Source organism: Heptranchias perlo, unplaced genomic scaffold (assembly GCF_035084215.1).
Source record: "Heptranchias perlo isolate sHepPer1 unplaced genomic scaffold, sHepPer1.hap1 HAP1_SCAFFOLD_337, whole genome shotgun sequence".
NCBI classification, from domain to species: domain Eukaryota; kingdom Metazoa; phylum Chordata; class Chondrichthyes; order Hexanchiformes; family Hexanchidae; genus Heptranchias; species Heptranchias perlo.
Window position 1 is genome coordinate 162,057 of NW_027139349.1, and position 11,198 is coordinate 173,254.

The window sequence follows — 11,198 nt, forward strand, 5'->3', positions numbered from 1 at the left end:
GTGGGACGAATGGATAAATTCACAGGGCGATGGGGAAAGAGCAGGGGAGTGGGTCTAATTGGAGAGCTCTTTCAAAGAGCCGGCAAGGGCACGATGGACCGAATGGCCTCCTTCTCTGCTGTGTCATTCTGTGATTCTCCATGTCAAACATATTTTCTGCTGAAAGCCAATCAAAGCGCACAAAACTAACCCCCCCCCCACCCTCAATTGAAAATGTTTAATTTCCTCCTGTAATACTGAGCTCACATTAACCCTTGGCGTCGATCCCACTCGACACATTCTGCCCCTTTGAGCCGAATTTAAATAAACAGAGCGCCGCAATGGCGGCCGCCCGTACCCAGCAGCCCGCGCGCGCGGGAAAGCGCTCTATCTCCTCGGCGGAGGGGCCGGGGACCCCATTGCGCCTGCGCCGCCCTGCCTCTCTCTCTCTTCCCCCCCCCCCCCACCCCGCTGCATGTCGGGACGCTGGAGGACTGCGGGAGCCCGGAGCTGGGAGGAGAAGGAGCGGGAGGCTGGAGCCCGGAGCCCGGAGCCCGCACACTGCAGTAAGTGGGGCGGCTGGCGGGGCCCCGGGGTCGCCCTGGGGTCAGGGGTCGCCGTGGGGTCAGGGGGCTCAACCTCTCACCCCAAAAATTGGTCCAAATGGCGACGTGCAGACCCCCCCCCCACAGGGGGCTGTTTAAAGGGGACTGCATCATCACCCAGGGAATGTTTAAAGGGGACTGCACCCTCACCCAGGGGGGCTGTTTAAAGGGGACTGCACCCTCACCCAGGGAATGTTTAAAGGGGACTGCACCCTCACCCAGGGGGCTGTTTAAAGGGGACTGCACCCTCACCCAGGGGGGCTGTTTAAAGGGGAATGCACCCTCACCCAGGGTATGTTTAAAGGGGACTGCACCCTCACCCAGGGGGCTGTTTAAAGGGGACTGCACCCTCACCCAGGGGGGCTGTTTAAAGGGGACTGCATCCTCACCCAGGGGGGCTGTTTAAAGGGGACTGCATCCTCACCCAGGGGGCTGTTTAAAGGGGACTGCACCCTCACCCAGGGGGACTGTTTAAAGGGGACTGCACCCTCACCCAGGGGGGCTGTTTAAAGGGGACTGCACCCTCACCCAGGGAATGTTTAAAGGGGACTGCATCCTCACCCAGGGGGCTGTTTAAAGGGGACTGCACCCTCACCCAGGGGGGCTGTTTAAACGGGACTGCATCCTTACCCAGGGGGCTGTTTAAAGGGGACTGCACCCTCACCCAGGGGGCTGTTTAAAGGGGACTGCACCCTCATCCAGGGGGCTGTTTAAAGGGGACTGCACCCTCACCCACGGGGCTGTTTAAAGGGGACTGCACCCTCTCCCAGGGGCTGTTTAAAGGGGACTGCACCCTCTCCGAGGGGCTGTTTAAAGGGGACTGCACCCTCTCTGAGGGGCTGTTTAAAGGGGACTGCACCCTCACCCAGGGGTTGTTTAAAGGGGACTGCACCCTCACCCAGGGAGCTGTTTAAAGGGGACTGCACCCTCACCCAGGGTGTGTTTAAAGAGGACTGCCTCTCACCCAGGGGGTGTTTAAAGGGGACTGCACCCTCACCCAGGGGGTGTTTCAAAGGGGACTGCACCCTCACCCAGGGGGTGTTTCAAAGGGGACTGCACCCTCACCCAGGGAGTGTTTAAAGGGGACTGCACCCTCACCCAGGGGTGTTTAAAGGGGACTGCATCATCATCCAGGGAGTGTTTAAAGGGGACTGCACCCTCACCCAGGGGTGTTTTAAAGGGGACTGCGCCCTCACCCAGGGGGTGTTTAAAGGGGACTGCATCATCACCCAGGGAGTGTTTAAAGGGGACTGCACCCTCACCCAGGGGTGTTTTAAAGGGGACTGCGCCCTCACCCAGGGGGTGTTTAAAGGGGACTGCATCATCACCCAGGGAGTGTTTAAAGGGGATTGCACCCTCACCCAGGGAGTGTTTTAAAGGGGACTGCGCCCCCACCCAGGGGGTGTTTAAAGGGGACTGCATCATCACCCAGGGAGTGTTTAAAGGGGATTGCACCCTCACCCAGGGAGTGTTTTAAAGGGGACTGCGCCCTCACCCAAGGGGTGTTTAAAGGGGACTGCCTCTCACCCAGGGAGTAGCTGTCTACTCTATCAAAATCTCCCCTTAACCTTCTCTACTCTAAGGAGAACAACCCCAGATTCTCCAGTGTCTCCACGTAACTGAAGTCTTTCATCCCTGGTACCATTTTAGTAAATCGCCTCTGCACCCTCTCTAAGGCCTTCACATCCTTCCTGAAGTGTGGTGCCCAGAATTGGACCCAATACTCCAGCTGGGGCCCAACCAGTGTTTTATAAAGGTTTAGCATAACTTCCTTGCTTTTGTATTCTGTGCCTGTACTAATAAAACCCAGGATCCATCATTTTTTTTTAAACAGCCTTCTCAACTTGACCTGCCACCACCAGTTATGTGGAGAGACCATGATTTTGTAAAGAACAGGAAATAAGGAGAAACTGTTTCCAGTGGCAGGAGGGTCGGTAAGCAGAGGACACAGATTTAAGGTAATTGGCAAAAGAACCAGAGTGGGAGATGAGGAGAAATGTTTTTTATGATCTGGAATTCACTGCCTGAAAGGGCGGTGGAAAGAGATTCAATCATACCTTTAAAAGGGAATTAGATAAATACTCAAAAATGAAAAATTCATAGGACGATGGGGAAAGAGCAGGGGAGTGGGACGAATGGATAAATTCACAGGGTGATGGGGAAAGAGCAGGGACGTGGGACGAATGGATAAATTCACAGGGTGATGGGGAAAGAGCAGGGGAGTGGGACCAATGGATAAATTCACAGGGTGATGGGGAAAGAGCAGGGGAGTGGGACGAATGGATAAATTCACAGGGTGATGGGGAAAGAGCAGGGGAGTGGGACTAAAGGATAAATTCACAGGGTGATGGGGAAAGAGCAGGGGAGTGGGACGAATGGATAAATTCACAGGGTGATGGGGAAAGAGCAGGGGAGTGGGACGAATGGATAAATTCACAGGGTGATGGGGAAAGAGCAGGGGAGTGGGACTAATGGATAAATTCACAGGGTGATGGGGAAAGAGCAGGGGAGTGGGACTAATGGATAAATTCACAGGGTGATGGGGAAAGAGCAGGGGATTGGGAATAACTGGATCGCTCCTTCAAAGAGCCGACACAGGATTGATGGGTCGAATGGAAGCGAAGACTGCTGGAAGGTGAGTGCCCGTGGGGGACCCGTCCCCGAGCGAGGGGGGTCAGTGCCCGTGGGGGACCCGTCCCCGAGCGAGGGGGGTCAGTGCCCGTGGGGGACCCGTCCCCGAGCGAGGGGGGTCAGTGCCCGTGGGGGACCCGTCCCCGAGCGAGGGGGGTCAGTGCCCGTGGGGGACCCGTCCCCGAGCGAGGGGGGTCAGTGCCCGTGGGGGACCCGTCCCCGAGCGAGGGGGGTGAGTGCCCGTGGGGGACCCGTCCCCGAGCGAGGGGGGTCAGTGCCCGTGGGGGACCCGTCCCCGAGCGAGGGGGGTCAGTGCCCGTGGGGGACCCGTCCCCGAGCGAGGGGGGTCAGTGCCCGTGGGGGACCCGTCCCCGAGCGAGGGGGGTCAGTGCCCGTGGGGGACCCATCCCCCAGCGAGGAGGGGGGTCAGTGCCTGTGGGGGACCCGTCCCCCAGCGAGGAGGGGGGTCAGTGCCCGTGGGGACCCGTCCCCCAGCGAGGAGGGGGGTCAGTGCCCGTGGGGACCCGTCCCCCAGCGAGAAGGAGATCAGTGCCCATGGGGACCCGTCCCCCAGCGAGGAGGGGGGTCAGTGCCCGTGGGGACCCGTCCCCCAGCGAGGAGGGGGGGTCAGTGCCCGTGGGGATCCGTCCCCCAGCGAGGAGGGGGTCAGTCCCCGTGGGGACCCGTCCCCCAGCAAGTGATGAGTGGGGCTGTGTTTCTCTGAGGGGGGGAGCGGTGCTGCATTTCGCTGAGGGGGGAGTGGATCTGTCTTTGGGCTGTGTTTCTGTGAGAGGGGAGTGGGACTTTGTTTCTCTGAGGGGGGACTAGGGCTGTGTTTGGGCTGCATTTCTCTGAGGGGGGAGCGGGGCTGCGTTTCCCTGACGGGGAGCGGGGCTGCGTTTCTCCGAGGGGGGAGCGGGGCTGCGTTTCTCCGAGGGGGGAGCGGGGCTGCGTTTCTCCGAGGGGGGAGCGGGGCTGCGTTTCTCCGAGGGGGGAGCGGGGCTGCGTTTCCCCGAGTGGGGAGCGGGGCTGCGTTTCCCCGAGTGGGGAGCGGGGCTGCGTTTCCCCGAGTGGGGAGCGGGGCTGCGTTTCCCCGAGTGGGGAGCGGGGCTGCGTTTCTCCGAGTGGGGAGCGGGGCTGCGTTTCTCCGAGTGGGGAGCGGGGCTGCGTTTCTCCGTGTGGGGAGCGGGGCTGCGTTTCTCCGAGTGGGGAGCGGGGCTGCGTTTCTCCGAGTGGGGAGCGGGGCTGCGTTTCTCCGAGTGGGGAGCGGGGCTGCGTCTCCCTGAGTGGGGGAGCGGGGCTGCGTTTCTCCGAGTGGGGAGCGGGGCTGCGTCTCCCTGAGTGGGGGAGCGGGGCTGCGTTTCTCCGAGTGGGGAGCGGGGCTGCGTCTCCCTGAGTGGGGAGCGGGGCTGCGTCTCCCTGAGTGGGGAGCGGGGCTGCGTTTCTCCGAGTGGGGAGCGGGGCTGCGTTTCTCCAAGTGGGGGGGGAGCGGGGCTGCGTTTCTCCGAGTGGGGAGCGGGGCTGCGTCTCTCCGAGTGGGGGGGGAGCGGGGCTGCGTTTCTCCGTGTGGGGGGGGAGCGGGGCTGCGTTTCTCCGTGTGGGGAGCGGGGCTGCGTCTCTCCGAGTGGGGGGGGAGCGGGGCTGCGTTTCTCCGTGTGGGGAGCGGGGCTGCGTCTCTCCGAGTGGGGGGGGAGCGGGGCTGCGTTTCTCCGAGTGGGGAGCGGGGCTGCGTTTCTCCGAGTGGGGAGCGGGGCTGCGTCTCTCCGAGTGGGGGGGGAGCGGGGCTGCGTTTCTCCGTGTGGGGGGGGAGCGGGGCTGCGTTTCTCCGTGTGGGGAGCGGGGCTGCGTTTCTCCGAGTGTGGAGCGGGGCTGCGTTTCTCCGAGTGTGGAGCGGGGCTGCGTTTCTCCGAGTGTGGAGCGGGGCTGCGTTTCTCCGAGTGGGGAGCGGGGCTGCGTTTCTCCGAGTGGGGAGCGGGGCTGCGTTTCTCCGAGTGGGGAGCGGGGCTGCGTTTCCCTGAGGGGGGGAGCGGGGCTGCGTTTCTCCGAGTGGGGAGCGGGGCTGCGTTTCTCCGAGTGGGGAGCGGGGCTGCGTTTCTCCGAGTGGGGGGGGGAGCGGGGCTGCGTTTCTCCGAGTGGGGAGCGGGGCTGCGTTTCCCTGAGGGGGGGAGCGGGGCTGCGTTTCTCCGAGTGGGGAGCGGGGCTGCGTCTCTCCGAGTGGGGAGCGGGGCTGCGTCTCTCCGAGTGGGGAGCGGGGCTGCGTCTCTCCGAGTGGGGGGGGAGCGGGGCTGCGTTTCTCCGTGTGGGGGGGGAGCGGGGCTGCGTTTCTCCGTGTGGGGAGCGGGGCTGCGTTTCTCCGAGTGTGGAGCGGGGCTGCGTTTCTCCGAGTGGGGAGCGGGGCTGCGTTTCTCCGAGTGGGGAGCGGGGCTGCGTTTCTCCGAGTGGGGAGCGGGGCTGCGTTTCCCCGAGTGGGGAGCGGGGCTGCGTTTCTCCGAGTGGGGAGCGGGGCTGCGTTTCCCTGAGGGGGGGAGCGGGGCTGCGTTTCTCCGAGTGGGGAGCGGGGCTGCGTTTCTCCGAGTGGGGAGCGGGGCTGCGTTTCTCCGAGTGGGGGGGGGAGCGGGGCTGCGTTTCTCCGAGTGGGGAGCGGGGCTGCGTTTCCCTGAGGGGGGGAGCGGGGCTGCGTTTCTCCGAGTGGGGAGCGGGGCTGCGTTTCCCCGAGTGGGGAGCGGGGCTGCGTTTCTCCGAGTGGGGAGCGGGGCTGCGTTTCTCCGAGTGGGGGGGGGAGCGGGGCTGCGTTTCTCCGAGTGGGGGGGGTGGGGAGCGAGGCGATGAGCTGACTTTGCTCCCTTGATCTCCCCAGGTCGCCGCTGTCCAGCCGACGCCCGATGGCAGAATTCGAAGAGCCTGACCTTCGGCCGGGGGCCGTGTTCCTTCAGGAGCCGGTGGGCGGGTGTGAGGTGGGCGAGGGCGGGGCCGGGAGGCGGGCGCAGGAGCACGGGCAGGACAAGCCGCTCAAGTGCTCGGTCTGCGCCAAGGGCTTCAAGTACCGCTACGGGCTGGAGCGCCACGAGTGCACCCACCGCACCGAGCGCCCGTTCAAGTGCCCGTCCTGCGCCAAGGGCTTCAAGCACTCGTCGGGGCTGGTGAACCACCAGCGCATCCACGCCGGCGGGCGACCCTACCAGTGCCCGGTCTGCGCCAAGACCTTCAAGTACCGGTACTGCCTGGCGCGGCACGAGTGCGTCCACACGCAGGAGAGGCCGCACGCCTGCCCGTCCTGCGCCAAGGCCTTCAAGCACCCGTCGGGGCTGGTCAAACACCAGCGGGTGCACACCAGGACCAGGCCGTTCACCTGCCCGGTGTGCGGGGCTGGCTTCACCCACCCCTCCATCCTCCGCCGGCACCAGGTGGTGCACTCCGAGGACCGGCCAATCCGCTGTGAGGACTGCGGCCGGGGCTTCTACTACCCGTCGGCGCTCAGGAAACACCAGCTGAGCCACGGCAAGCGGGCGGAGGAGCGGCCGCCCTACCTCAGGACCTGCCGGCCCGGCGACGAGCCGAGCGTGCCCGACCTGAAGCCCTGCAAGTGCTCCGAGTGCGGCAAAGCCTTCAAGAAGTCCTCGGACCTGGTGATGCACCAGCGGGTCCACACCGGGGAGCGACCGTACGTCTGTGCCCTGTGCGGCAAGGGCTTCAAGCAGCCGTCGGGGCTGATCCGGCACCGGATCGTCCACACCGGCGAACGGCCCTTCAAGTGCTCGGTGTGTGACAAGAGCTTCACCATCCTCTGCACTCTGCGCAAGCACCAGCGTCTGCACACGGGCGAGAAACCCTTCCAGTGCCCGGACTGTGGGCAGCGCTTCACCCAGTCCCACCACCTGGTGTCCCATCGGCGGATACACACGGGCGAGAAACCCTTCGTCTGCCCGGTCTGTGCCAAGGGCTTCAAGCAGCCCTACCAGCTGGTGGAGCACCGGCGGGTCCACACGGGTGAGAGGCCGTTCCTGTGCACCGTTTGCGGCCGGGGATTCATCCAGTCTTCTCACCTCAAGACTCACCAGCACCTCCACACCGGGGAGAGGCCGTTCAAGTGCGAGTCCTGCGGTAAAGGCTTCATCCTCTCGTCTCACCTCATCAAACACCAGCGCACGCACGCCAAAGATACCTTCTAAACGGGTGCGCCCAGAGCCAACCGAGAGAACGTCGACTCCCCCCCCCAGCACCAACCGGGAGATCACCGAGAGACACTGGGAGGTCACCGAGAGATCACTGACTCCCCCCAGCACCAACCGGGAGATCACCGAGAGACACTGGGAGGTCACCGAGAGATCACTGACTCCCCCCAGCACCAACCGGGAGATCACCGAGAGACACTGGGAGGTCACCGAGAGATCACCGACTCCCCCCAGCACCACCCGGGAGATCACCGAGAGACACTGGGAGGTCACCGAGAGATCACTGACTCCCCCCAGCACCAACCGGGAGATCACCGAGAGACACTGGGAGGTCACCGAGAGATCACCGACTCCCCCCAGCACCAACCGGGAGATCACCGAGAGACACTGGGAGGTCACCGAGAGATCACCGACTCCCCCCAGCACCAACCGGGAGATCACCGAGAGACACTGGGAGGTCACCGAGAGATCACCGACTCCCCCCAGCACCAACCGAGAGATCACCGACTCCCCCCAGCGCCAACCGAGAGATCACCGACTCCCCCCAGCGCCAACCGAGAGATCACCGACTCCCCCCAGCGCCAACCGAGAGATCACCGACTCCCCCAGCACCAACCGAGAGATCTCCGACTCCCCCCAGCACCAACCGAGAGATCACCGACTCCCCCCAGCGCCAACCGAGAGATCACCGACTCCCCCCAGCGCCAACCGAGAGATCACCGACTCCCCCAGCACCAACCGAGAGATCACCGACTCCCCCCAGCACCAACCGAGAGATCACCGAGAGACACTGGGAAATCACCGAGAGATCACCGACTCCCCCCAGCGCCAACCGAGAGATCACCGAGAGACACTGGGAAATCACCGAGAGATCACCGACTCCCCCCAGCACCAACCGAGAGATCACCGAGAGACACTGGGAGGTCACCGAGAGATCACCGACTCCCCCCAGCACCAACCGGGAGATCACCGACTCCCCCCAGCACCAACCGGGAGATCACCGACTCCCCCCAGCGCCAACCGAGAGATCACCGACTCCCCCCACACCAACCGAGAGATCACCGAGAGACACTGGGAAATCACCGAGAGATCACCGACTCCCCCCAGCACCAACCGGGAGATCACCGAGAGATCACCGAGAGACACTGGGAGGTCACCGAGAGATCACCGACTCCCCCCAGCACCAACCGAGAGATCACCGAGAGATCACCGACTCCCCCCAGCACCAACCGAGAGATCACCGACTCCCCCCCAGCGCCAACCGAGAGATCACCGACTCCCCCCAGCACCAACTGAGAGATCACCGACTCCCCCCAGCGCCAACCGAGAGATCACCGAGAGACACTGGGAAATCACCGAGAGATCACCGACTCCCCCCAGCGCCAACCGAGAGATCACCGAGAGACACTGGGAAATCACCGAGAGATCACCGACTCCCCCCAGCACCAACCGAGAGATCACCGAGAGACACTGGGAGGTCACCGAGAGATCACCGACTCCCCCCAGCACCAACCGGGAGATCACCGACTCCCCCCAGCGCCAACCGAGAGATCACCGACTCCCCCCAGCACCAACCGGGAGATCACCGACTCCCCCCAGCGCCAACCGAGAGATCACCGACTCCCCCCAGCACCAACCGAGAGATCACCGAGAGACACTGGGAAATCACCGAGAGATCACCGACTCCCCCCAGCACCAACCGGGAGATCTCCGAGAGATCACCGAGAGACACTGGGAGGTCACCGAGAGATCACCGACTCCCCCCAGCACCAACCGAGAGATCACCGAGAGATCACCGACTCCCCCCAGCACCAACCGAGAGATCACCGACTCCCCCCAGCACCAACCGAGAGATCACCGACTCCCCCCCAGCGCCAACCGAGAGATCACCGACTCCCCCCAGCACCAACCGAGAGATCACCGACTCCCCCCAGCGCCAACCGAGAGATCACCGACTCCCCCCAGCGCCAACCGAGAGATCACCGACTCCCCCCAGAGCCAACCGAGAGATCACCGACTCCCCCCAGCACCAACCGGGAGATCACCGAGAGACACTGGGAGATCACTGAGAGATCACCGACTCCCCCCAGCGCCAACCGAGAGATCACCGAGAGACACTGGGAGATCACTGAGAGATCACCGACTCCCCCCAGCGCCAACCGAGAGATCACCGAGAGACACTGGGAGGTCACCGAGAGATCACCGACTCCCCCCAGCGCCAACCGAGAGATCACCGAGAGACACTGGGAGATCACCGAGAGATCACCGACTCCCCCCAGCACCAACCGAGAGATCACCGAGAGATCACCGACTCCCCCCAGCACCAACCGAGAGATCACCGAGAGACACTGGGAGATCACCGAGAGATCACCGACTCCCCCCAGCACCAACCGAGAGATCACCGACTCCCCCAGCACCAACCGAGAGACACCGGAGAGATCACCAAGAGACACCGGGAGATCACCGAGAGATCACCGACTCCCCCGCACTACACCAACCGAGAGATCACCAGGAGACACTGAGAGATCACCGACTCCCCCGCCATGCACCAACCGAGAGATCACCAGGAGACACCGAGAGATCACCGACTCCCCCGCACTACACCAACCGAGAGATCACCGGGAGACACAGAGAGATCACCGACTCCCCCGCACTACACCAACCGAGAGTTCACCGGGAGACACCGAGAGATCACCGACTCCCCCGCACTACACCAACCGAGAGATTACCGGGAGACACCGAGAGATCACCGACTCCCCCGCCCTGCACCAACCGAGAGATCACCGGGAGACACCGAGAGATCACGACTCCCCCGCACTACACCAACCGAGAGTTCACCGGGAGACACCGAGAGATCACGACTCCCCCGCACTACACCAACCGAGAGTTCACCGGGAGACACCGAGAGATCACCGACTCCCCCGCACTACACCAACCGAGAGATCACCGGGAGACACCGAGAGATCACCGACTCCCCCGCCCTGCACCAACCGAGAGATCACCGGGAGACACCGAGAGATCACCGACTCCCCCGCACTACACCAACCGAGAGATCACCGGGAGACACCGAGAGATCACCGACTCCCCCGCCCTGCACCAACCAAGAGATCACCGGGAGACACTGAGAGATCATGACTCCCCCGGCCTACACCAACCGAGAGATCACCAGGAGACACTGAGAGATCACGACTCCCCCGCACTACACCAACCGAGAGATCACCGGGAGACACCGAGAGATCACGACTCCCCCGCCCTACACCAACCGAGAGTTCACCGGGAGACACAGAGAGATCACGACTCCCCCGCACTACACCAACCGAGAGATCACCGGGAGACACCGAGAGATCACCGACTCCCCCGCACTACACCAACCGAGAGATCACCAGGAGACACTGAGAGATCACCGACTCCCCCGGCCTACACCAACCGAGAGATCACCGGGAGACACTGAGAGATCACCGACTCCCCCGCACTACACCAACCGAGAGTTCACCGGGAGACACCGAGAGATCACGACTCCCCCGCACTACACCAACCGAGGGATCACCGGGAGACACAGAGAGATCACGACTCCCCCGCACTACACCAACCGAGAGTTCACCGGGAGACACCGAGAGATCACGACTCCCCCGCACTACACCAACCGAGAGTTCACCGGGAGACACTGAGAGATCACGACTCCCCCGCCCTACACCAACCGAGGGATCACCGGGAGACACCGAGAGATCACGACTCCCCCGGCCTTCACCAACCGAGAGATCACCGGGAGACACTGAGAGATCACCGACTCCCCCGCACTACACCAACCGAG

The 11,198-nt window shown here is 63.5% G+C and overlaps 2 protein-coding genes across 2 annotated transcripts; both read left to right on the forward strand.

Annotated features, from left to right (window-relative positions):
• Positions 1 to 465: 465 nt before the first annotated feature.
• Positions 466 to 7,472, forward strand: LOC137311459 (zinc finger protein 135-like). Its single transcript, XM_067978652.1, has 3 exons — positions 466 to 545; positions 2,419 to 2,542; positions 6,073 to 7,472. The coding sequence occupies exon 3, from the start codon at positions 6,098 to 6,100 to the stop codon at positions 7,382 to 7,384; it is 1,287 nt and encodes a 428-aa protein (XP_067834753.1). The 5' UTR covers positions 466 to 545; positions 2,419 to 2,542; positions 6,073 to 6,097; the 3' UTR covers positions 7,385 to 7,472.
• A 1,211-nt stretch (positions 7,473 to 8,683) lies between these two features.
• On the forward strand, positions 8,684 to 10,604 carry LOC137311460 (serine/arginine repetitive matrix protein 1-like; the record flags this gene model as incomplete). Its single annotated transcript, XM_067978653.1, has 1 exon — positions 8,684 to 10,604. A coding segment is annotated over one exon (1,839 nt), but the record flags the coding sequence as incomplete, so codon positions are not given.
• Between the last annotated feature and the right edge of the window lie 594 nt (positions 10,605 to 11,198).